The sequence below is a fragment of the Sciurus vulgaris genome, assembly GCF_902686455.1.
Source record: "Sciurus vulgaris genome assembly, chromosome: 14".
Taxonomy (NCBI): domain Eukaryota; kingdom Metazoa; phylum Chordata; class Mammalia; order Rodentia; family Sciuridae; genus Sciurus; species Sciurus vulgaris.
In genome coordinates, this window is record NC_136475.1 from 24,749,563 (window position 1) to 24,775,820 (window position 26,258).

Consider the following 26,258-nt stretch of genomic DNA (forward strand, 5'->3'; position numbering starts at 1 on the left):
GCAAACTAGGACTGTGAGGCTAAATCCGGCCTGTTTTTGTATCGGCCCATGAATCAAGAATGATTTTTCAGTTAAAAAATATGAAATGGGCAAATAGTTACTCTAAGGGTTGAGGATATTGTATCTTGGCTTGCAAAGCTTAAAATATTTACTGTAGTATCTGGCCTTTTACAGAAAAGGTTTGTCAACAGTGAACTCATCTCCCCTAAATTAGTTTCTTTTCAACTCTGTCCTTCATTACAGGACTTTGTGGACCTTACTTTTATTACAATAACCTTTTCCAGTAATATCAATAGCTGATCCTTCAGGAGTGTGTGTAGTGTTCCAACCATTGACCTAAGGAGACTTTTTAATTTTTTATTGGTACCAGAGATTGAACCCAGGGGTGCATAACCACTGAACCACATCCCTAGCCCTTTTCTATTTTTTAAATTTCGAAACACGGTCTCACTAAATTGCTTAGGAACTTGCTAAGTTGCAGAGGCTGACTTTGAACTTGTGATCCTCCTGCCCCAGTCTCCTGAGTCGCTGGGATCACAGGAGTGGGTCACCATGCCTGGCTAGGAGACTTTATATATACCATCCAGTTTAATCCTTTCAAGACCCAGTGAATCAAGTGGTTTTATTATCTGTATCAAATTTGACAATAAATTAGTTGTTTAAAGGTGATGCACAAGCTTTTAGATGGAATTTGCAATGAACATATATGTTTATCCTCTTTGGTAGGATTAAGAGTTAGAAAAATCTGTAGATTATATTATGGAATTCCATAAATGCCCTCCTGAACACATGTCTGCCCCTCCCCTCAAATCCAACACTACTTGTATAGTGCAGAACATTTTGCAGACCTTAGTACTGTGAGGGCATGCAAAGTTAAGTGGGGCATGGGTCCCTGCCTTGTAGGAATTTTCTCTTTGGCTGGCATGTGGCAGCCAAAACCAGGGAGTGAGGAATGTTGAATATTACCCTGGTTAACTTAGTGTCAGAATGGACCATTGGTTACTTAGGACTCCTCTGGGAAAAGGAGAAGTGGGATGGTTTAAGGTCTTGTGGAAGTTGGTCCTCAAGGAAAGTGTTGTGTGTATAATGTACGTGTAGTAAGGTTATTGAGTTCACATGCTAGTTACTTTTTCCTGGGCAAGTGATTATTTAAATATTACATAATACCTTGTTAATTTTCTCGATAGTTTGTTAGCCTATACATACATTTGAAGGTAGGGCCCAGGATTTTTTTTTTCTTTTCTTTTTTTTTTTGTTTTTGCTTGTTTCTTTTAAATATTGAGGTTAGAAACTCAATGCAGTGTGTGCTTTTAGTAATCATAGTCTGGACTAACAAGTTTTTAACTTGCTTAAAGAATTGTATCACCAATACAGAGTACTGTGGGACTGGTTAAAAGATGGATGGATTTTTGACCTGTGTTTTATAAATATGGCAGCAGGCTGCAGACCCTGGCACATAGTAAGCCTTCAATACATGATCTCTTCCATCTTTGTATCTCAGTTTCTTATTTTTTCTGCCATTAAAAAGAGCCCCAGTGTGATACTGCATGTAAAAAGGATATCTTTGAATTTTGAAGTGAATTTGAACATAGTAAAGAAGCAGTGCTACCAATTACTAATGCTTAAGGAGCAATATTCATAAAATTATGTGTTAACACTTTTGCTGCTGTGTTGATTAATAATTTACTAGATTCAGAAAATAGTTGATAAATATATACTATGGTTGCTTAAGAGGGAGTGTAGGAAACACAAGAATAAGGTGAAATAAATCCTTGCTGTCAAGAAATTTATAGGTTAGAGATATGACACATAAACAGATAGATAAGTGGGGTACATCCTCAAATGGGAACTGGAGTAAGCGTGCATTTTAAGTGAGTGAAGTAGGAGGAGTAAGAAAAGCAATGCAGGAACAGTAATAAATGATAACACCTCGCCTCAGGATTGAGGAGGCCACAAAGAGAGGGATCTCTAATGTTGTCCCTAATTCTTGCCCCCATTCCAATATGGTAACCATGATACTGTTTTTTAAAGAGTAGTGAGAAATCTGGATTTTAGACACTATCCCTGATTTTTAAAAGATTACCTTTAATTAATTTTTTTCAAAATCATGAATCAAACAATTATGTTTTATGGTGCAGAGAAGTATAGATGTGATTAAGATGAAGGATCAGGGTAAGCTTTTTGAACTCAGTGACATATTGAGTGGACTTTGAAGTGTTAGAACAGTTAGAATTTGGTGGGAAGTGGTGGTAGGGAGGGAGGGGCCCATCAGCCTAATTGAATGTATGAGTTAAGGCCCTAAGATTTGAAAGTATATGGCATTTGGATAATTGAGTAAATGCTGACTAGACTTGTGTGATAATCTCAGTATGTCAATGATTCTGTTTAACTTTTACAAACATTGCTTTTTAAAAAATATTAGTTTTAAAAGAGGACTTTTTATTGAATAGTTTTAGGTTCACAGTAAAACTGAGTGAAAAGTACAGAATTCTCATATGGCCCCCACCCCATACAAGCAAGACCTTTTCCCACTATCAGCTTCTTACACCAGTGTGGTACACTTATTACACATGGTGAATCGACATTGACACATCAGTATCTCCCAAAGACCATGGTGTACACTAGGATTTACTCTTGCAATTGTATATTATATGGGTTCTGACTGATTAGTAATGACCTCTATCCATAATTGTAGTAACATGCAGAATCGTTTCCTTGGCCCCAAAATCCTCTGTGCTTCTGCCTATTTGCTTCTGCCTCTCTTTCCCCTGAACTCCTGGCATTCACTGAACTTTCTCCTGCCTCTACTATAGTTTTGCCTTTTCTTGAATGTCATATTGTTAGAATCATATGGTATATGACTTTTTCAGATTTCACTTAGTTACACGTATTTAAAGTTCCTCCATGTCTTTTTCATAGCTCGATGACTCATTTATTTTGAATGATAAATAATATTTTATTGCCTGAATGTACTACCATTTATTCCTTCACCTACCAAAGGACATCTTGGTTGCTTCTGAGTTTTGGCAATTAGGGGTAATCCTGATATAAATATCCACATACAAGTTTTTGTGTAGTCTTAAGTTTTTTAACTTAGTTGGGTAGATATTAAAGAGCACAATTGTGGGATTATATTGCAAGAGGGTGTTAAGTATAGTAAGGAATTGCTGAACTGTCTTTCAAACTGGCTGTACTGTTTGCATTCCAACCAGCAAAGAATGAGAGTTCCTATTTTTCCACATCCTTGCCAGCATTTGGTTTTGTCAGTGTTTAGGATTTTGGCTATTCTAATAGATGTATAAGAAATTGCTTTTCATATGTATAGATAGATATGTCAACATCAGTGACTCCAAATCTTCCCTATTTCCTACTCACCTGGATGTACTATCTGCTCACATGCCTCTATACTTTTGTATGAATTTCTTTCTCTGGAAATGTGATTTTGTAGGTAGCATCTGGGTATCTGTATTCTTAAAAATTCTGAAAATGATTCTATTGCAAAGCTAGAGTTGAAAACTGTTTCTAGATACACTAAATAGAATGAGTGACACAAGTCTTTAAGAGATATCTGCTGAATTGAACTGAATAAGAAAAAATAATGTAACTTTTCAGAAACATAAATTTTCCTAAGTCCCATGTGGAGATTTTTAAATCCTATTTAATCTTCCTAAACTCTACTTCTGTTTTCACTTACTATCACAATATATTAATGATGACAATAATGTTCTTATACTTGTGGCATTCACTGTGCAAGAAGCATCACAAGACTGGGTGAGTAGAAATTTTAATGACATCAAGTCAGACAGTTCTGTTGTGTTGGCTTACAATTCAACAAGCTTGAAGTAGAAGCTAAGAAAGCATTGGATTTTAGTTTTTAAAATCAAAATGATCCACATTTGATCAGTGTTGTGGATTCAGTAGTTGTTTATGAGATAGCCTGATACTCTAACTGCTGTTTACACCATTATTCTTATGGAAGAGTATTCACAAGTCCAAAGAACATTTCACATCTAGTATATTAATAACCTTTCAAGAGAGTTTGTTAATAACTTGGAGTCCTTTTATGGAGAGCCTCTGGCCAAAATCAAGTCCATTTATTTAAACTTTCCCTATCTTTTTTTTTTTTTAATTTTATTGTAAACAAATGGGATACATGTTGCCTCTCTGTTTGTACATGGCGCAAAGGCATACCATTTGTGTAATCATAAATCCACATACAGTAATGTTGCTTGATTCATTCTGTTATTTTTCCCCTTCCCCCCACCCCTCCCACCCCTCTTTACCCTCTATACAGTACTTTCTTCCTCCATACTTGCCCCCCTCCCTAACCCTAACTCTAACCCTAACACTAACCCTTCCCTCCCCCCCATTGTGTGTCATCCTCCACTTATTAGCGATATCATTCGTCCCTTGTCTTTTTGAGATTGGCTTATCTCACTTAGCATGATATTCTCCAATTTCATCCATTTGCCTGCAAATGCCATAATTTTGTCATTCTTTATGGCTGAGTAATATTCCATTGTGATATATATACCACAGTTTCTTTATCCACTCATCAATTGAAGGGCATCTAGGTTGGTTCCATAGTCTGGCTATTGTGAATTGAGCAGCTATGAACATTGATGTGGCTGTATCTCTGTAGTATGCTGATTTTAGATCCTTTGGGTATAGGCCAAGGAGTGGGATAGCTGGGTCAAATGGAGGGTCCATTCCAAGTTTTCTAAGGAATCTCCACACTGCTTTCCAGAGTGGCTGCACTAATTTGCAGCCCCACCAGCAATGTATGAGTGTACCTTTCTCCCCACATCCTCGCCAACACCTGTTGCTTGTATTTTTGATAATCGCCATTCTAATTGGGGTGAGATGGAATCTTAGGGTGGTTTTGATTTGCATTTCTCTTATTACTAGAGATGTTGAACATTTTTTCATATGTTTATTGATTGCTTGTACATCTTCTTCTGTGAAGTGTCTGTTCATTTCCTTAGCCCATTTGTCGATTGGATTATTTGTATTCTTGGTGTAGAGTTTTTTGAGTTCTTTATAGATTCTGGAGATTAGTGCTCTATCTGAAGTATGATTGGCAAAGATATTCTCCCACTCTGTAGGCTCTTTCTTCATATTACTGATAGTTTCCTTTGCTGAGAGAAAGCTTTTTAGTTTGAATCTATCCCAGTTATTGATTCTTGCTTTTATTTCTTGTGCTATGGGAGTCCTGTTGAGGAAGTCTGGTCCTAGGCCGACATGTTGAAGATCGGGACCTACTTTTTCTTCTATAATCTGCAGAGTCTCTGGTCTGATTCCAAGGTCCTTAATCCATTTTGAGTTGAGTTTTGTGCAGGGTGAGAGATATGGGTTTAGTTTCATTCTGTTGCATATGGATTTCCAATTCTCCCAGCACCATTTGTTGAAGAGGCTATCTTTTCTCCATTGCATATTTTTGGTGCCTTTGTCTAGTATTAGAAAGTTGTATTTATTTGGGTTTGTGTCCGTGTCCTCTATTCTGTACCATTGATCTACCTGTCTATTTTGGTACCAGTACCATGCCGTCTTTGTTACTATTGCTTTGTAATAAAGTTGAAGTTCGGGTATTGCGATACCCCCTGCTTCATTTTTCCTGCGAAGGATTGCTTTAGCTATTCTGGGTTTCTTATTCTTCCAGATGAATTTCATGATTGCTTGCTCTATTTCTGTAAGGTATGTCATTGGGATTTTAATTGGAATTGCATTGAATCTGTATAGCACTTTTGGTAGTATGGCCATTTTGACAATATTAATTCGGCCTATCCAAGAACATGGGAGATCTTTCCATCTTCTAAGGTTTTCTTCGATTTCTTTCTTTAGTGTTCTGTAGTTCTCATTGTAGAGGTCTTTTACCTCTTTTGTGAGATTGATTCCCAAGTATTTTATTTTTTTCGATGCTATGGTGAATGGGGTAGTTTTCATAATTTCTCTATCTGAGGATTTCTCACTTATGTATAAAAATGCATTGGATTTATGAGCATTGATCTTGTAACCTGCCACTTTACTGAATTCACTTATGAGTTCTAACAGTTTTCTGGTGGAATTTCCTGGTTCCTCTAAGTATATAATCATATCATCCGCAAATAGGGATAGTTTGAGTTCTTCTTTTCCTATTCGTATTCCTTTAATTTCCTTGGTCTGTCTAATTGCTCTGGCTAGAGTCTCAAGAACGATATTGAATAGGAGTGGTGAAAGAGGGCATCCCTGTCTTGTTCCAGTTTTTAGGGGGAATGCTTTCAGTTTTTCACCGTTTAGAATGATATTAGCCATGGGCTTAACATAGATGGCCTTTACAATGTTAAGGAATGTTCCCACTATCCCTATTTTTTCTAGTGTTTTGAGCATGAAGGGGTGTTGTATTTTATCAAATGCTTTTTCTGCATCTATTGAAATAATCATGTGATTCTTGACTTTAAGTCTATTGATATGGTGAATTACATTTATTGATTTCCGGATGTTGAACCAACCTTGCATCCCTGGGATAAAACCCACTTGATCGTGGTGCACTATCTTTTTAATATATTTTTGTATGCGATTTGCTAAAATTTTATTGAGAATTTTTGCGTCAGTGTTCATTAATGATATCGGTCTGAAATTTTCTTTCCTCGATTTATCTCTGTCTGGCTTGGGTATCAGGGTAATATTGGTTTCATAGAATGAGTTTGGGAGGGTACCCTCCTCTTCTATTTCATGGAATACTTTGAGAAGTATTGGAATGAGCTCTTCTTTAAAGATTTTGTAGAACTCGGCTGAGAACCCATCTGGTCCTGGACTTTTCTTTGTTGGTAGGCTTTTGATGACCTCTTCTACTTCCTTACTTGAAATTGTTCTATTTAAATTGTGTATGTCCTCCTCGTTCAATTTAGGCAATTCATATGTCTCTAGAAATCTTTTGATGTCTTCGAAATTTTCTATTTGGTTAGAATATAGATTTTCAAAATAGCTTCTAATTATGTTTTGTATTTCAATCGTGTCTGTTGTGATATTTCCTTGTTCATTCCGAATTTTGGTGATTTGGGTTTTCTCTCGTCTTCTCTTTGTTAGAGTGGCTAAGGGTTTATCAATTTTATTTATTTTTTCAAAGAACCAACTATTTATTTTGTCAATTTTTTGTATAGTTTCTTTTGTTTCAATTTCGTTGATTTCAGCTCTGAGTTTAACTATTTCCTGTCTTCTACTACTTTTGGTGTTGGTCTGTTCTTCTTTTTCTAGGGCTTTGAGCTGAAGTGTTAGGTTGTTTATTTGTTGATTTTTACTTCTTTTATTGAATGCGCTCCATGAAATAAATTTTCCTCTAAGTACTGCTTTCATAGTGTCCCAAAGATTTTGATATGATGTTTCTTTGTTCTCATTTACCTCTAGGAATTTTTTAATTTCTTTCCTAATATCTTCTGTTATCCATTCATCATGTAATAGCATATTGTTTAATCTCCAGGTGTTGGAGTAGCTTCTGTTTTTTAGTCTTTCATTTATTTCTAACTTCAAACCATTATGATCTGATAGAATACAAGGTAGTGTCTCTATCTTCTTGTATTTGCTTACATTAGCTTTGTGGCATAATATATGGTCTGTTTTAGAGAAGGATCCATGTGCTGCTGAGAAGAAAGTGTATTCGCTCTTGGTTGGATGGTATATTCTATAAATGTCTGTTAAGTCTAAATTATTGATTGTGTTATTGAGATCTATGGTTTCTTTGTTCAATTTTTGTTTGGAAGATCTGTCCAGTGGTGAGAGAGGCGTGTTAAAATCACCTAGTATTATTGTGTTATGGTCTATTTGGTTTCTGAAATTGAGAAGGATTTGTTTGACATTCATGGATGAGCCACTGTTTGGGGCATAGATGTTTATGATTGTTATATCTTGCTGATTTATGGTTCCCTTAAGCAGTATGTAGTGTCCTTCTTTATCCCTTTTGACTAGTTTTGACTTGAAGTCCACCTTATCTGAAATGAGGATGGATACCCCAGCTTTTTTGCTGAGTCCATGTGCATGATATGTTTTCCCCCATCCTTTCACCTTTAGTCTATGTGTATCTCTTTCTACGAGGTGAGTCTCTTGCAGGCAACATATTGTTGGATCTTTCTTTTTGATCCAATCTGCCAGTCTATGTCTTTTGATTGATGAGTTCAGGCCATTAATATTCAGGGTTATTATTGAGATATGATTAGTATTCCCGGTCATTTGGTTCATTTTATTTATTTATTTATTTATTTATTTATTTATTTATTTATTTAGAGATGACTTGGTTCTTCCTTTATTTGACAATTCCTTTAGGATGGTTCCTCCCATTGCTGATTTGTTTCTTTGTTTTTCATCTCTTCCTCGTGGAATATTTTGCTGAGAATGTTCTGTAATGCTGGCTTTCTTTTTGTAAATTCTTTTAGCTTTTGTTTATCATGGAAGGATTTTATTTCATCATCAAATTTGAAGGTAAGTTTTGCTGGGTATAAGATTCTTGGTTGGCATCCATTTTCTTTCAGGGCTTGAAAAATGTTGTTCCAGGCCCTTCTAGCTTTTAGGGTCTGGATTGAAAAATCTGCTGATATCCGTATTGGTTTCCCCCTGAATGTAATTTGATTCCTCTCTCTTGCGGCCTTTAAAATTCTGTCTTTATTTTGTATGTTGGGCATTTTCATTATAATATGCCTTGGTGTGGGTCTGTTGTAATTTTGTATATTTGGAGTCCTATAAGCCTCTTGTACTTGATCTTCCATTTCATTCTTCAGATTTGGGAAATTTTCTGATAGTATTTCATTGAATAGATTGTTCATTCCTTTGGTCTGTTTCTCTAAGCCTTCCTCAATTCCAATAATTCTTAAATTTGGCCTCTTCATGATATCCCATAGTTCTTGGAGATTCTGTTCATGATTTCTTACCATCTTCTCTGTTTGTTCAACTTTGTTTTCAAGGTTAAATATTTTATCTTCAATGTCTGATGTTCTGTCTTCCAGGTGTTCTATTCTATTGGTTATGCTTTCTATGGAGTTCTTAATTTGGTTTATTGTTTCCTTCATTTCAAGGATTTGTTTGGTTTTTTTTCAATATCTCTAACTCTTTATTGAAGTGATCTTTTGCTTCCTGTATTTGCTCTTTTAACTGTCGATTGGTGCGATCATTCAGTGCCTGCATTTGCTCTTGCATCTCGTCATTTGCTTCCCTGAGCATTTTAATTATGTACATTCTGAACTCCATTTCTGTCATTTCTTCTGCCATGCTGTCGTTGGGTTTCATTGATGTAACATCTAGATTTGTTTGCAGCATTTTCTTTCCTTGTTTTCTCATATTGTTCAGGTATCAGTTGACCGCTGTGATATTGCAGATTTCCTCTATTGTCTTATAATATCCCTGAAGATTTCTATTATATCCCCTCTTAATCTTCAGTAGCCTGAAATCTTGGAGGAAGTTGATAATGCAGTGCTTCACAAGGGAGCTGACTCCCTAGGGGTGGTGGCCTTCTGGTGGGGTATATTCCCTGCTAGTGGGCAGAGATACCTTCACTTGCTGAAGAATGGTCATCCAGAAGGGAAGTAGGTTGTGGGCTGATGCAAGACCAGTTTGGGCCTGTGTCTCTGATTTTACGGTCCTTTTGGGAGAACCTCACCCAACAGGGAGGAGTTACCCGGTGGGGAGGTCTCGCTGGTCGGTTTTCCTCCCAGAAGTTCTGTTCAATTCACAACTACCGCCTGGGCTGGGCAGCCTTCTTCTGCAATGTTCCCAGGGACCCGGACCTACCTCCTGGGCCTGGAAGCCTCACCCTTTGCAAACGAATCTCCTTAGGCTGCCTCTCCTCAGAGAAGCTGCCTGCAGTCCTGGAGCCTTCGCTCCGCCCCTCAGTTTGTCTGTGGGGCCCTTCCACCAAGAAGCCGTCTAGGACCCTGCTCTGCACTTTTTGCCTGGCTATGCGGCCCCTCCTCTGAGCAGCCACCTGGAGCCCCTTACAATCGCTCCGAGTCCCAGTGACCCGCCACACGCCTTTTCCTCCGGCAGCCACCTGTTGTTCCGTGCGGTCGCTCTAAGACCAAGTGACCCACCACGCACCACTTTCTCCACCAGGCAGTCACCCAGAGATCTGGTGCGTCACGAGTCCCAAGAACTCACTGTGCACCTTCTTGTCTCGACTGCCTCCTGTAGCCCTGGTGCAGTCACTTCGAGCCCAAGCACCCCGCCGCGCTCCTCCTCCTTCTCCAGACGACCCCCCTGTGTTCAGGAGCGGATGCTCTGGGACCAAACCACTCACCACGCTGTTCCACCGAATAGCCGCCCAGAGCCCTGACGCAGCTGCTCCAATTCCAAGCGACGTGCCGAGCCCGTATTTCTCCTTCTCCTCTGGGCAGCCCCCTGTGTTCAGGGGTGGTCACTTTCAGTCCAAACAGCTCACCAAGCACCTTCTCCTTTGGGCAGCCTCCCAGAGCCCGGGTGGGTTGCGCCGAGTCCAAGCGCTATGGTGAACAGCCACCTCTCCAATGCTCCCAACTGTCTGCAATCCCTGCTCCGGCGGGGGGAGGGGCGCCTCGCCGGCAGTTCTACTTTGCAAAGATCCCTGCTTTCGGGGCTACTGCCCCGTCCAGGACTCCTGCCCCGTCCGGGACGCCTGCCCAGTGGGAGACTCTCGCCCGGCTGCTTTGAGTTGGTCCCAAGGCTCTCTATATCTCCTCTTCTTGAGTCCTGAGTCCTGGAGCAACACGAAACGCAGCCACCTTCTAGTCCGCCATCTTGAATCCGGCTAAACTTTCCCTGTCTTAACATCAGAAATTGGACTTTGGTACATTGCAAGTACAACAATGTTAGACATATCAACTAAATTGCTCTGTTGTGGAGTTTTAGACCAACTTCTCTGTCTTTTTTTTTTTTTTTTTTCCTTGCGGTGCTGGGGATCGAACCCAGGGCCTTGTGCTTGCAAGGCAAGCACTCTACCAACTGAGCGCACTCTACCAACTGAGCTATCTCCCCAGCCCTAGGCCAACTTCTCATCATACGTTACGGCAGAGTCTCAGCATTAATGACTGAACTTTGGAGTGCATGCTGGACCTGATGCTGGACAGCTCCATAGATAAGAACATTTTATGGTGTATAGACAGACTTTTTTGCAGTAATTAGTCTGGATTCAATTTCGGTCTTAATTTTGCATTTTATTTAATTGCCACACACACAATAAACATGAAAGTATAAAGAAAACATCTTACGAAAATTATGCCTAAAATAGATCCTACATTTCTCCTTTACTTTATGAATTTTCCTATAATACTGGCTCAAATTCAATTCTAATGATTTTTAGTTTTTCTCTACTATAAAAATTTGAATTTTCTCAGTTTTTGATTTGTCTTTTGCAGATAGATTAAACTAGATAGTCTTGGGAAAGCCCTGTAAATCATAAGTATTGTATAAGATAATTTTTATTATCTCAGCCCTTAGTATATCATGTAGTTTATACTGAAAAGAAACATATCGTCTATTTTTCTGTTCTTATGTGTATAGGAACCATGCTAAATGGGAATGTTAGCTGTTGGAATAGGCTTATTTTGCTCAATTCAGGATAGAAATCACAAAAATGCAAAGGATTGCTCTTTATTTGTACCAAGCTCATTTTGATGTTAACTAGCTCTTAGTGTTAACGCCTCCCTGCTCTTAGTGTTACAGGTCCATCCCTGATCTTTTGCTCAACTCGAGATAAAAATCATGAAGAGGCAAACATGAACATGGCTTTGCTGGGGCTTATGCTCCATCACAAAGAAGACTGTGTCCCCAAACTGCTTGCTGAGAATATTAGCAGCAAAGCTTATATGGACAAAAAAAAAAAAAAAAAAAAAGAAAAAAAATATAGGCTTACACAGGCTCATAGTCAGCTGTTACACACAATCCCAGCATTTCTTTACACATCTAGTCAGTTCTTTGAGTGCTGCTCTACGGCTTACATGTGAACATGGCCATCAGTGTGTGTGCCTTGGGTCTGTCTGTGCTTGCTTTGCAGAAGATGATTGTGGTACTTACTACTGCTGACCCAGAAAGGTCAGATATTGGTCAAATTCAGGCATACTGTGCATGTAGGGCTGCTGGAAAGCTTTGGAAAGAAGCCAAACTTTGGTCTTCTGTAGAAACAATTCTTGGAATCAGGACCCTCCTTTCCCTGTCTCAGGAACATTGAAATCATGTAATATATCTGTTTGTGGTATTCAGAAATTTTTCCAGGAAAACATTATAAGAAAAATTAACTGATGTTGGCTTTTTCAGTAAATATTTATTTTCAGCAAATATTATATAAAATGAAATGGAAGTTACCATTTTGTTCTATTACAGAATCCAGTAACTTTCTGCTTTTACTCCATTCAGGTTTGATTTTTTACTCTGAGAATTTTGAGACAAGTAGTGAAAACAGTTAGGTCAGAGATGTGATTCAGAATTCTTAAGCATTTCTGCTGGTAGCATAAGAAAAATCTTCATTTTGTTTGACCTCATAAATGCTAAAAATAAATATTTGGCAATAAACAAGTCACAAACAGTTCTTTTATGTTTTCATATTTTAATCTTTTCTTCTGGTACCATGTTTACATCTTAAAAATAGAGAAAGAGCTTGTATATATATTATAATGGATAAAACATTCAACTCAAACCAGAAAAATCAAAGGTAAGGAATACATATGGTATCAATACAAAAGTGATATAAGAACAGAGAGCCTTGAATATATTATTAGATATCTAGTATCATTATGACAGTTGTTAGAGTAATGTGTATTAACCACAACTGCTTTTGACTAAAAGTACCAGAGATATGAGAAATAGAATTTAAGCAAACAAGACATTGATTTTTCCTTCTGTCATATATATGTGTATATACATGTTTTTATTTTTTCTGAACACATTTGAAAGTAAATTGCATACATTTTGGTACTTAATTGCTAAATATGTCAACATGTATCACTTAAGAACAAGAATTTATAACTATGCAGTACATTTTAATGTTCCATAGTTTTACCCAGTATTTCCAATAATATTCATTTTAGCATTTAAAAAAATTCAAGATCCAGTTAAATATTATGTCCTTTATTCAAGAATATTTCTCTTGCCTTTCTTCTTTTTTAAAAATCTGTCCCTTTTAGTTACACATGACAGTAGATTGTGTGTGTGTATACAGATACACACACACACACACACACGGAGTGTAACTTCGCATTCTTGTGGTTGTACATGATGTGGAGTTACATTGGTTGTGTATTCGTATATGAACATAAGAAAGTTATGTCCAATTCATTCTACTATCTTTCCCATTCCCATCCCTCCTCCCTTTCCCCCATTCCCCCCTGTCCAATCTGGTGAACCTCCACAGCCCCCTGCCCTGCCTATTGTGAGTCAGCATCCACATAACAGACAGATCATTTGGTGTTTGGGTTTTGGGACTGGTTTATTTCACTTAGCATGATAGTTTCCAGTTCCATTCATTTACCAGCAAATGCCATAATTTCATTCTTCTTTATGACTAATATTCCATTGTGTATGTGTACCACATTTTTTTTTAACCGTTCATCTATTGAAGGGCACCTAGGTTGGTTCTATAGCTTAGCTATTGTGAATTGAGCTGCTATTAACATTCATGTGGCCGTGTCACTGTAGTATGCTGATTTTAAGTCCTTTGGGTATATGCTAAGGAGTTGGATAACTGGGTTGGTTAAGTGGGTCCAAGTTTTCTGAGGAATCTACATACTGCTCTCCAAAGTGGTGGCATCATTTTGCAATCCTATCAGCACTGTATGAATGTACCTTTTTCCTCACATCTGCCAACATTTATTGTTACTTCTATTCTTGATAATTGCCATTCTGACTGGAGTGATATGGAATCTCAATGTAGTTTTAATTTGCATTTCTCTAATTGCTAGTGGTGTTGAATATTTTTTTCATGTTTGTTGATCATTTGTATTTCTTCTGTAAAGTGTCTGTTCAGTTCCTTAGCCCATTTATTGACTGGGTTATTTGTTTTTTTGGTGTTAAGTTTTTTTTTTTTTTTTTTTTTTTTTGAGTTCTTTATATATCCTAGAGATTAATGCTGTATCTGAGGTGCAGGTGGCAAAGATTTTCCCATTCCATAGGCTCTCTCATCATGTTCTTGATTGTTTCCTTTGCTGTGAAGAAACTTTTTAGTTTAATACCATCCCATTTATTGATTCTTGATTTTATTTCTTGTGCTTTAAGAGTCTTCTTGAGGAATTCGGTACCTAAGCTGACTTGGCAGAGATTTGGGCCTACTTTTTCTTCTATTCGGCACAGGGACTCTGTTCTAATGCCTAAGTCCTTGATCCACTGTGAGTTGAGTTTTGTGCAGGGTGAAGATAGGGGTTTAATTTCATTTTGTTTCACATGGATTTCCAGTTTTGCCAGCACCATTTGTTGAAGAGGCTATCTTTTCTCCAATGTACATTTTTGGCACCTCTGTCTAATATGAGATAACTGTATTTATGTGGGTTTGTCTCTGTGTCTTCTATTCTGTACCATTAGTTTCTATGTTGATTTTGGTGCCAGTACCATGCTGTTTTTGTTACTATAGCTCTGTAGTATGATATAAGGTCTGGTATTGTGATGCCTCCTGCTTCACTCTTCTTGCTAAGGATTGCTTTGACTATTCTGGGTATCTTATTTTTCCAAATGAATTTCATGACTGTTTTTTCTATTTCTATGAAGAACATCTTTGGAAACTTAATAGATATTGCATTAAATCTGTATAGCACTTTTGGTAGTATGCCCATTTTGGCAATATTAATTCTGCCTATCCAAGAACATGGGAGATCTTTCCATCTTCTAAGGTCTTCTTCAATTTCTTTCTTTGGTTTCTGTAGTTTTCATTGTACTGACCTTTCACCTCTTTTGTAGATTGATTCCCAAATATTTTATTTTCTTTGAGGTTTTTGTGAATAGGATAGTTTTCCTAATTTCTCTTTCAGTGGATTCATCGCCGATGTATAGGAACATGTTTGATTTATATTGTTGATTTTATATCCTGCTACTTTGCTGAATTCATTCATGAGTTCTAGAAGTTTTCTGGTGGAATTTTTTGAATCTTCTAAATATAGAATCATGTCATCAGCAAATAAGGATAGTTGAGTTCTTCTTTTCCTATTTGTATACCTTTAATTTTTTTTCTTCAAATTGCTCTAGCTAGAGTTTCCATGACTGTGTTGAATAGAAGTGGCAAAAGAGAGCATCCCTGTCTTGTTCTATTTTTTAGAGGGAATACTTGCAGTTTTTCTCCATTTAGAATGATGTTGGCCTTGGGTTTGGCATATAGAGCTTTTACAATGTTGAGGTATGTTCTTACTATCCCTAGTTTTTCTAGTATTTTGAACATGAATAGATGTTGTATTTTGTCAAGTGCTTTTTCTGCATGTATTGAGATAATCATGTGATTCTTGTCTTTAATCTACTGATGTGATGAATTACATTTATTGATTTCCATATGTTGAACCAATCTGGCATCCCTGGAATTAACTCTACTTGATCGTGGTACACTTAACTTTTTAATTTGGTTTGTATGCAATTTGCTAGGATTTTATTAAGAATTTTTGCATCTGTGTTCATCAGAGATATTGATCTAAAGTTTTCTTTCCTTGATGTGTCTTTGGTTTTGGTATCAGAGTGATACTAGCTTTATAGAATGAGTGTGGAAAGGTTTCATCGTTTTTCATGGAATAATTTGAGGAGAGTTGGTGTAAGTTCTTCCTTGAGGGTCTGGTACAACTCAGCTGAGAATCCACCTGGTCCTGGGCTTTTCTTTCTTGGTAGACTTTCGATGGTGTCTCTAATTTCATTGTTGAATTGATCTGTTTAAATTTTATATGTCCTTTTGATTCAATTTAGGCAGGTCACATATCTTTAGAATTTGTGTCTTCAAGATTTTCTATTTTATTGGAGTATAAATTTTCAAAATAGTTTCTGATTATCGTCTGTAGTTTAATAGTTTCCATTGTGATACTTGCTTTTGAAGGATATGGAAAATAGGCCACAGGGAACTTCCCTTATCTACAATTATTCCCCTGCCCACCCTCCTGCCATGTGTATAGAGAGATGTCTGTGGTAAATTGGAGCTTTTGTCATTGCAATGGGATAAAATAGAAGCCCAGGCATCAGCTGGAGGGAAGGCAGGAAGGGAAAATGGGGAGAGCACAGAAGGAACTTGCCTCTGGTTCCCACCCATAGTTGAACTGGCTGTACCCAGTACAACAGGCCCCAGGGAACTTCCCTTATCTACAGCTGTTCATCTGCCTGTCCTCCAGCCCCACCCTGAATGAACCCACCACCAAAATTCCTCCCATGATTTGGCCCTGCTAAACCCTATAAAACTTGGACACTTGTTATAGCCTGTCACCATTTCCCCCTTGAAAATGTGTCCCTCCATTGCTTAATAAAGCCTGCTGATTCTTGGAGGTCTGTCTTGATTTCTTTTCCTTTTTCTATTCTGTTTCATTTGCTTTCACCTTTTTCATCACAAATTTTGATAATTTGAGTTTTCTTTCTCTTTGTTAGCTTGGCTAATTTTATTGATTATTTCAAAGAACCAACTTTTTGTTTTATTGATTTTTTGATTGTTTTTTGTTTCAATTTCATTGATTTCAGCTCTGATTTTAATTATTTCCTGTTTTCTACTGTTTTTGGTGTTATTCTTCTTTTTATAGGGCTTTGAGATGTAATGTTAGGTTATTTATTTGTTGACTTTCTGTTCTTTTAATGAACGAGCTCAATGAAATAAACTTTCCTTTTAGAACTGCCTTCATAGTGTCCCAGAGATTTTGATATATTGTATTGCTGTTCTCATTTACCTCTAAGTTTGTTTTTTTTTTTTTTTTTTCATCCCTGATTTCTTCTGCTAACCATTTGTCATTGAATAGCATGTTAGTCTCCAGGTGTTAGAGTAGACTATTTTATTTTATTTTATTGTTACTTTCTAATATCATTTCATTATGATCTGATAGGATACAAGGTATTCTCTTTTTTTTGTATTTGCTGAGAGTTACTTTGTGGCCTAAGGTATGGTCTTTTTTAGAGAAGGGTCCCTGTGCTGCTGAGAAGAAATTGTATTTAATCATTCTACATGTCTGTTAAGTCTAAATTATTAATTGTATTTTTTAGTTCTATAGCTTCTTTATTTAGTTTTTATTTGGAGGATTTGTCCAGTGGTGAGAGAAGTGTGTTAAAGTCACCCAGTATTATTGTGTTGTGGTCTGCTTCTTGAAGTTGAGAAGGGTTTGTTTGATGTATGTAGATGCTCCATTGTTTGGGGCATAAATATTTACAATTGTTATATTTTGTTGACTTATAATTCCCTTAAGCAGTATGAAATTACCTTCTTTGTTCCTTCTGGTCAACTTTGGCTTGAGGTCCACTTTAATTTGATATGAAGGTGGAAACTCCTACTTGTTTATGAGATCCATGTGAATGAAATGGATAATTTTTCCCCCCATTCTTTTAAATTCAGTCTGCGGATGTCTTTGCCTTTGAGGTGAGTCTTTTAGAGACAGCATATTGTTGGATCTTGTTTTTTAATCCAGTCCGTCAGTGTATGTCTTTTGATTGAAAGTTTAGGCCATTACGTTGAATGTTATTATTGAGAAGTGATTTTTATTCCCTGTCATTTTGATTTATTTTGGGTTTTTAATTTGAATTAGTTTTTCCATTGATTCACTGTTCTTTTAGTGTAATCTCTCCCTTTGCTGTTTTTCACTTTTATTTTTTATTTCTTCTTCATGAAATATTGGGTATGTTTTGTAGTACAGGCTTTCTAGTTGTGAATTCTTTTAACTTTTGTTTATCATGGAAGATTTTTTTTTCATCATCATTTCTGAAGCTTTATTTTGCTGGATATAGTATTCTTGGCTGGCATCCATTTTCTTTTAGAGCTTGGTATATATTATTTCAAGACTTTCTAGCTTTGAGTGTACGGATTGAGAGATCAGCTGCGATCTGGATTGGTTTCCCTCTAAATGTTACCTGTCATTTTTCTCTGGCAGTCTTTAAATTCTTATGTTAGGTGTTTCCATAATAATTAACCTTGGTGTGGGTCTGTTGTAATTTTGCATATTTGGGTTCCTATAAGTCTCCTGTATTTGATTTTCCATTTCATTCTTTAGGTTTGGGAAATTTTCTGATATCATTTCATTGACTATAGATTGTGCAGTCCTTTCATTTGTATCTCTGAGCCTTCATCTATTACGATAACTTTTTTGTTGTTGTTGTTACTGGGGATTGAAACCCGAGGTGCTTAACCACTGAGCAACATCTCCAGCCCTTTTTAGTATTTTATTTAGAGACAGGGTCTTGTTGAGTTGCTTAGGGCCTTGCTAAATTGCTGAGACTGGCTTTGAACTCACCAATCCTCTTACCTCAGCCTCCTCACCTGCTGGGATTACAGGTGTGTATCACCATGCCTGGCTCCAATAAATCTTAAATTTGATCTTTTTAGGTTATCCCATATTTCTTGGAAGAAAAGATACCATGAACAGAAGTTCATGGTATCTTTTTCTCCATAGTCAGCTTTGTTTTGAAGATTATATATTTTGTCTCCATTGCCTGAAACTCTGTCTTGCCAGTGATCTAGACTGTTCTTGATACTTTCAATTGAATTTTTAGTTTATTGAGTCCTTCTTTTAAGGATTTCTGCTTGATTTTTATTTTCAGACTCTCTAGCTCTTTATTAAAGTGATCTTTCACTTTCTGTATTTTCTCTCTGATTTCACTCCTTATACCATCTTTTACTTCACAGATTAGTTCAATTATGTACATTCTAAACTCCTCTGACATGTCTTCCACTGAATTTTCAATGGAAAATTCCAATGAATTTTCTTATTGAAATGTCTTGGTTTGTTTGGGGTGATTTGTTCCCTTGCTTTTTCTTGTTGTTCATTTGTCTAACCATCTAACAGTATGAATCTGAGGCAGTAGAATTTCTATCCTATGGACTTACAGGGTCCCTGAAGGTTTCCAATACCTCACTTGCTGAGAAGCTACTTCTCTGCTTTCTTGGTTTCATGTGTTGGAGCAGTCAGGAAAACCACCTCCTTTATTTCCCCATATTGACCATCTTCTTGGCTTTCTTCTTGACATGACTGGTTTTATGAGTCAAGACTAGTCTCATAACTATCCCATAATTGTGATTTGTCTGATTATTTACACTTATTTGAATCAGTTTAAATATTTTTGGCAAGAATATTGTGTAGGTGATGGTGGAACTCAAAAGTACATCAACTGGGTGCACATTTATCTGTTTATCCTGCTGTTTTTTGATGATGTAATTAGTTTAACCACTTAGATCTGGTAGCATCTGCCAGATGTTACAGTAAAGATATCATTTCTTTTGTAAGCAGTTTGTAGGATGATAACCTGAGACTTCATTTTTTTTTTTCCCTTCAAGCCTTCTGAAAGTTAACATTACTTGATTCTTACCAAGTTATGATGATACTGGTAGTTAGCAAATAGTTATTTTTGTGTTCTAGCGTTTCTTCTACTTTAGCTAGCATTCTTTTATAAAGAAAAAGCTTTACTTCCCAATTCCATGCCATTTTTTGGCATAAACTCATGAATTATTTTGGATTCAGCGTGCCATATTCCATTACTGTCATTAGTCGTTTTGATGACTGAATTGTTCCTGATTTGTCCAGTGAGTGTCTCCTCACACTGCTGTCTCTGTTCTGTTGACATGTACTCAAAGTCCATATTATACTTTCTTTTACCCCCAGATCTGGAGTCAATCATTTCACCAAAGAGTTCTGGTTTCTCTGAGTGGGGAATGGTATTTAAAAGCCAAGATCTTTGTAATTGGATGTATTGTTTCTTCCAAGAGTCCTCCTTCTCCCTCAGATGGTGCCTTTTCTGAGCTTGCTATACCTGGTTCCACATATTCTAGCTTCTTCTGGCGGGTTCCCCAGCAATGGGGCCCCTGAAATACTGTGTTTGAGATGTGTTTTCAGTATTTCCCACTTGAAGTGTGACTTGCTTTTTCTGTGGGAGATATTATCTCTTTTCCCGGATCCCTAGTTCCCCACTCCCTTTTCTCTTTCTTCCAGTTGCCACCTGACTTTTTCTGCTATATCATAGGATCCGTAGCTTGATCTGCTAGATTCAGTATTTCTTTTTCCCTCTTAGATATAAATTAAAGTTTTTAGTAATTTTATGCTTTAGATGTAGAATACAATACTTTTATTTGCTCTATTTGTTGATTTTTTTTTTTTTTACTTCTTGGAGTGTGTGTGGTATGATTAGAGTTTAGGTGTCTACAGTTATCCTCCAGGAGCTAAAATACCTCAAATTTTAACTGTTTTTATGGCTTCCTAAAATATGAAATGTTTGACTTCCAGCTCAAGTTTTAATTTAAGTGTGGTGATTTTTGGTTAATCAGTAAGTAAACTTGGTTGTACCGTCATTGTATTTTGAAGTTTTTAATGATATTTGTTCCTATCCTAAAGGGCCTCTAACCAGTATATTCTGTTCGAGCCTTGGGTTTCTTTGCTTTTTAAGTCTCTCTCTTTACACTTGCAGACCAAAGTCAAACATTGTTCCCCATTGTCAATGCTCTGCCTCCTAAACTCTATTTTATTATTGGTGTAACAAGAGAATTTGGAATTTGGTTGATATCTTGTTAAACATGGGTATGCCATTAGAATAAACAGGATCAAATGGAAGCCTAAAGTTCTCTTGGAGCTTTATTTAGAGCCTGCATCTTCCCAGTTTGTCCATTTGGTGATTAAATAGCCATTCTCCCCTTATTTCTAGTTCTTTACTATGTTCCAGTTTAGTCAGTAAACTGTATAACTTGTCTTTAAAGACTGAGAGTTTACTTTAGGTTTTATGTAATAATGTTGAGGTGGGGGCAATACCATGTACAAAGCTAGGATAACTCTGGAATCAGATTCTTTGTATTCAGATCCTGACCCCACTACTTGTTGGCTATGTAATTGTGAGTATTTGCTTAACATCCCTGCAACTTCTATATTCTCATCTATAAAATGAAGATAATAATATCGTCTCCCTAATTTTCGTGAAGACAAAAAAGTTAAGTCTTGGCCTCGGTCCCGGCGGGGACAGTGGCGGCCGCAGGGTTGGCCCGGAGTGCTAGGACCTGGAGAAGGCGCCGCAAGGCGGGGGAGGCAGCGGGGAGTCGTGCCTGGCAGGTTTCTGGAAGAGATCAAGAGCTAAATCAAGAGAATTCAACTGGAAAACCAAGACTGGCACTCTCTTTTCTTCAGACAATAGGCAGAAGCCAGGCAGAAACCAAGAAATCTTGGAACTCCTGTTTTCCCTTTGGAGGACACAAAGTTCTTTTGAAAGACAAAGGCAGTTCAATATGGCAGCAGGACTGAAAGGACATGAAGGAGCCATTACCGTGATTTGGTGACAGTTCTTCAAAAGGCAGTGTCTTAAGGAAAGCTGGATCAAGGAACTCCTGAACTTTTGGGTTACACTAAGTGAAAAGTCAGCATGGCTCAGGCAAATCTCTTGGCTTGTGAAGGCCTAGCAGGTGTGAGTTTGGTTCCCACTGCAGCTAGCAAGAAGATGATGCTAAGCCAGATTGCCAGCAAGCAGGCCGAGAATGGCGAGCGGGCAGGTAGCCCTGATGTGCTGAGGTGTTCGAGTCAGGGCCACCGAAAAGACAGTGATAAGTCCCGGAACCAGAAAGATGATGACAACTTGGCTGAGGCTTCTCACTCAAAAAAGACTGTTAAAAAGGTGGTGGTAGTGGAACAAAATGGTTCTTTTCAAGTAAAGATTCCCAAAAATTTTATTTGTGAACACTGCTTTGGAGCCTTTAGGAGCAGTTACCACCTCAAGAGGCACATCCTTATTCACACTGGTGAGAAACCATTTGAGTGTGATATATGTGATATGCGATTCATTCAGATGTACCACCTGGAATGCCACAAGCGTGTACACAGTGGTGAAAAGCCTTACCAGTAAAATGGTGTCATCAGTGTTTTTCTCGGACAGATCGATTACTCAGACACAAACGGATGTGCCAAGGGTGCCAGTCGAAGACTTCCGATGGGCAGTTTTCTCTTTAGGCACAAAGGGCCCTGGGTGATGGGAGTGATCAGAAGAATCTACAGAAGAGTGCACACCCTCTGGTCTGATGGTCCCACCACCACTCCATCTGAACCTGTCCCCCTCCTGGAGGAGCGGACCCAGGAGACCAGAAGAATGCGTCGGGACAGTGGCTTCAGAGCCTCAGCTCTGTAAATAATCTGAGACTATGAGTATCTCGGGGAAGTTCCTACAGCATTCCTGGGTAGGGAAGCTAGTCCCTGGACCCTTGACTGAGGTCAAAAGTGGGGACTCAAGGTACAGGACCAAGACTGAAGTGTGGCTCCCACAACCTTGGACTCCAGCTGGCAGCTGAAATGGAAAAGATTGGGGAAGGGGATTTGTTTGTTGTGTTCTTGTCTTTGTTTATCTGAAAGCAATTTCAGCAGGTAAACTGTGGACACAGGTAATCTGGAGGCTTAAAGTCCTGGTCCAAAAGCAGGGACTGTTGGCTAGTCCAGCCCTACCCCAAGATTGAGTTTTTAGTCACAGTAGATCCTCAACGTTCCACAGCCCTGCACCTCACCTCCTATTTGAAGGAGAATAGGATCAGGGATGGCAGCTGAGCTTACTTTGGCTTTCTTATACACTGTAGGGACAAAAGTAAAAATGGTGGGAGGAGCAGACAAGGGCTGGGTCCAAGAAGAATGGAGAGTACCACTTACCTCCTCAAAAGCAAGAATGTGCCCTTGGGTGTTGTAATGGCCCATGTTGCACCATACATGATGGGGTCAGCTCAAGTGCCTTCTGGAGGAAACTTGGGTGAGAGTGGCCCATGAAGCCTTTTCCTTCTCTCTGGGCAATTGGTCTTGTATATGGTTTATGGCTACCTCACTGTCATTGACTCCTAAAGCTAGACAGAGGTGTTGAGCAGGGAGTCATGGATGTTAAAGTGGGTTCTCTCCTTGTGTCCTCTAAGGAACAACCCAAGACTAGTCCCAAATTGGCTAACAGTAGTTGAAGAAACAAAGGAATTGGGGTCCTGACGTGACTATTAAGCAGTAGGAGCAGTTCTTCCTTCCTGAGTCCTGTGTTCAGGTAGAGGAGATAGGGGTCTGGTCTTATGTCCCAAAGAATAAGAATTTGGCTCCCTTCTTGATGACCATTCCTACCAACAAAGATGGGGAAAGAGGGATGCTGCAGAGGAAGGACTGCAGGAAGAAACCTACTTTAGGTTTCATTCTTAACCGTACTCTTGCTCCTTTATGCTCCACCAGCACTCTCCACCCCCAAGAAAGTGATCAGATGAGAGTGGTATGTGAGTGCTCATGTTTGTGTGCTTGGAGGAGATGGCATATTGTTGAGCCAAACCCTTCTTTGGCCCTCAACTTAGGGGAGGGTGTGCATAAAATAGCCTCCTGTCCAGACCTAAAGGGTGCTTGGGGTCCAGGCAGGAACTGAGAAACTCTTAGGGAACAAAAAGGCTTTGTTCCAGAGGAGGTTTTTTAGACTGATTCAATAGGATGGTGGTTAGGATGTTTCTAACCCAAGCCAGGGCTTGTGAACATGAATTTTCGAAGGTGAAATAAAAACAAACAACACCCTCAAAAAAAAAAAAAAAAAAAAAAAGTTAAGTCTTGGGGCTGGGGAGATAGCTCAGTCGGTAGAGTGCTTGCCTTGTAAGCACAAGGCCCTGGGTTTGATCCCCAGCACCCCCCCCCCCCCCCAAAAAAAAAAAAAAGTTAAGTCTTTCTCTTTACACTTGCAGATCAACATCAGACATTGTTCTCCATGGTCAATGCTCTGCCTCCTATACTCTGTTTGGTGTAACAAGAGAAAGTTAAGATAGATTATTGGTTTATATTTACTTCTCTGAAATAGTCATTGGAGCTAATACTATATGTATTTTAAATGGGCTATCTTTAATTGATTTTATTTTAGAAAGTATTTTAAAAATTAACTTTGGTTTTGTGGAAAATTCATTATGTGATACTCATTCTGTTGTGATGCTTGATGTTAATACTTGTATATAGTCACAGCCTTAAGTATGGAACTGCTATCTGGTTTTGAAAAAATGAGTACTGATTCTTGGCAATTTCACATTTTGCAAGGTTTTGCAGAGATAATGGATTTAATTGTAATTATGCATTGTTGTAGTTTGCTTTTAAAGATAATTTTGGTTCTGCTGGGGATAATGCCAGAGTTCAAGTGCTAGATAGTAAGGTAACCAGGAGATGAGTGAAATAATTATGGTGTTAAGTGAAGCTGGTGTTTAAAATGCTTTCATTATGTATCAGCCACAAATAATAAAAAGGGCAATCTTACTTATTGAGTTTATAGTGAAGTGGGAAAAATTATCATATTTAGCATTTAAAGTTCAAAGATTTGAATTTTGGTATGCAGAAATGATTGTAAGCACAAGTAGAACATTATGGGATCTAAATAAGAAGAATATATATATATATATTTAAAATGAAAATGCTAATTTCTTCTTCACTGTAAATATTTTGATTTTACTATTTTCTCTACTGTTTTCTTAACTACTATCATGGCCCCAGATCTTAAATGCAAGTCTGCCTAATCTGTATCTTTCTTACCCCAAAGCCTGTAGTCATACCCTTTACTAGACTGCCTTTTAAAACCTTTGTCGTTATAACATAATATATATTTGTCATATTTGAAATGTTTCCTAATAAGTGCATATTGTATGTATTTTGTTCTCATTTTATCGATTTTCTTGGTAAGAATCCCTACTAGGTGACCATCATGAACAGAACTATCATGTAAGGTTTTGGAGTCTTTTAGATTCCAAGCTTATCTTGGCTGCCATCATTTACTCTTCCATGACTTTGGCCTGGTCTCTTAAATTCTGAGTAGTTTTGTGATCTGTTAAATGAGGACAATCATTTCAATATACAGTTGTTGAATAAATGATGTATTTCCTAACTAGCCTACTGATTTCAGAAACATTGCCAAGAGTTTTATTTGCTTAATTGTTTTGTGTTTTCTTAAGCATGTGGCTGTATTTGGACTTCTAATTTTTTCTCCTGTAGATAACAGACAAGAGAGTATCCAGAAGACATGCCATTCTTGAGGTAGTGGGTGGTCAGCTTCGAATCAAACCGGTAAATATGTCATTACATATTTATTTTTTAATTTTGTCTTTCACTGTTTCAGTACATAATTAAAGGTGTTTATTTTCTGAGGTTATGGAAATAGGGAATTAAAGTCAGAATATGTCCTTCTCATTGACAGAAGATCCTTGGGAGGTTAAGATCTAAACTATTGGGGCTGGAGCCATAGCTCAGCAATAGAGCACTTATTTAGCATGAGGTGCTGGGTTCGTTCCTTAGCACCACATAAAAATAAACAAATAAAATAAAGGTATCCTGACCATATACAATGACAAAAAAATTTTAAAAAAAGATCTAAATTATTAAACTATGTATTTTCTCATAGGACAGACCTACATTTTTATGCTTAGAATTTAATGAAAAAATTACTGCTGGTTCATTTATATATTATGATTTTGTTCATAACTGCACATTTCAAATAAGATTGTATAAGAAAACCTATAACTATGTAATAGTTGGTTTTTGGGGGTAGGAGTTGCATAGTGACTTAAGTGTCATAAGATTGTATTTCAACAGATTTCTGTACTATATATAGATTTGAATATTTCTAAAACTTAGAACTTGTTCAACCTCAATTTTTTTTTTCCTGGCCTTGCTCATGCTATATAAATGTTCCTCCTTTGAGCTATATCCTTAGCCCTCTGAGTTTTTAAAAATAATTTTTATTTGGAAATTTCTGTTGAGGGCTCTAATTTGCTTTTATAGTTTAAGCCCCAGTGATTTTTAGGGGCAGCAGTTCTGAGAATATATTATGTGATTATTCTCTTTCATTTGCAGAATCTGTTCTATAGGAGAATGAAGTATTTGTATAAGGATCTATTAATTTTTGACTAGATGATGTGGTGGTAAAATTATTATGGAATTTAATTAATTAATTTATATTTTAAAACCAGTTTGTATTTTCATTTTTTATGTACAACTGCTTTTTGTTTCATTAGTTCTTTCTTTTTACACAGGTATTACTTTCTTTTATTATTCTATATTGAACTGTTTACAAATTTGAAAAGTATCTTTTTTTAAATTAGAGCATTATAGCTATACATAGTAGTTAGGTACATTGTGACAAAAATCATATATGCATGGAATTTGATTTATCTCATTTCAGTACCTGTT

The 26,258-nt window shown here is 37.4% G+C and overlaps 2 protein-coding genes across 3 annotated transcripts in view; both read left to right on the forward strand.

Moving 5' to 3' along the window:
• APLF (aprataxin and PNKP like factor) overlaps positions 1–26,258 on the forward strand; it is a 140,088-nt gene that overhangs the window by 513 nt on the left and 113,317 nt on the right. For both annotated transcript variants that reach the window (XM_079110854.1, XM_079110853.1), the window contains exon 2: positions 25,065–25,136. In XM_079110854.1, the coding sequence (XP_078966980.1) occupies positions 25,065–25,136 (72 nt within the window). The remainder of the gene's footprint in view (positions 1–25,064; positions 25,137–26,258) is intronic.
• Positions 21,061–23,612, forward strand: LOC306644187 (zinc finger protein 740-like). The gene is given in 2 exon segments (XM_079110879.1): positions 21,061–21,943; positions 21,946–23,612. Coding segments are annotated over 2 exon segments (579 nt in total). The 5' UTR covers positions 21,061–21,471; the 3' UTR covers positions 22,053–23,612.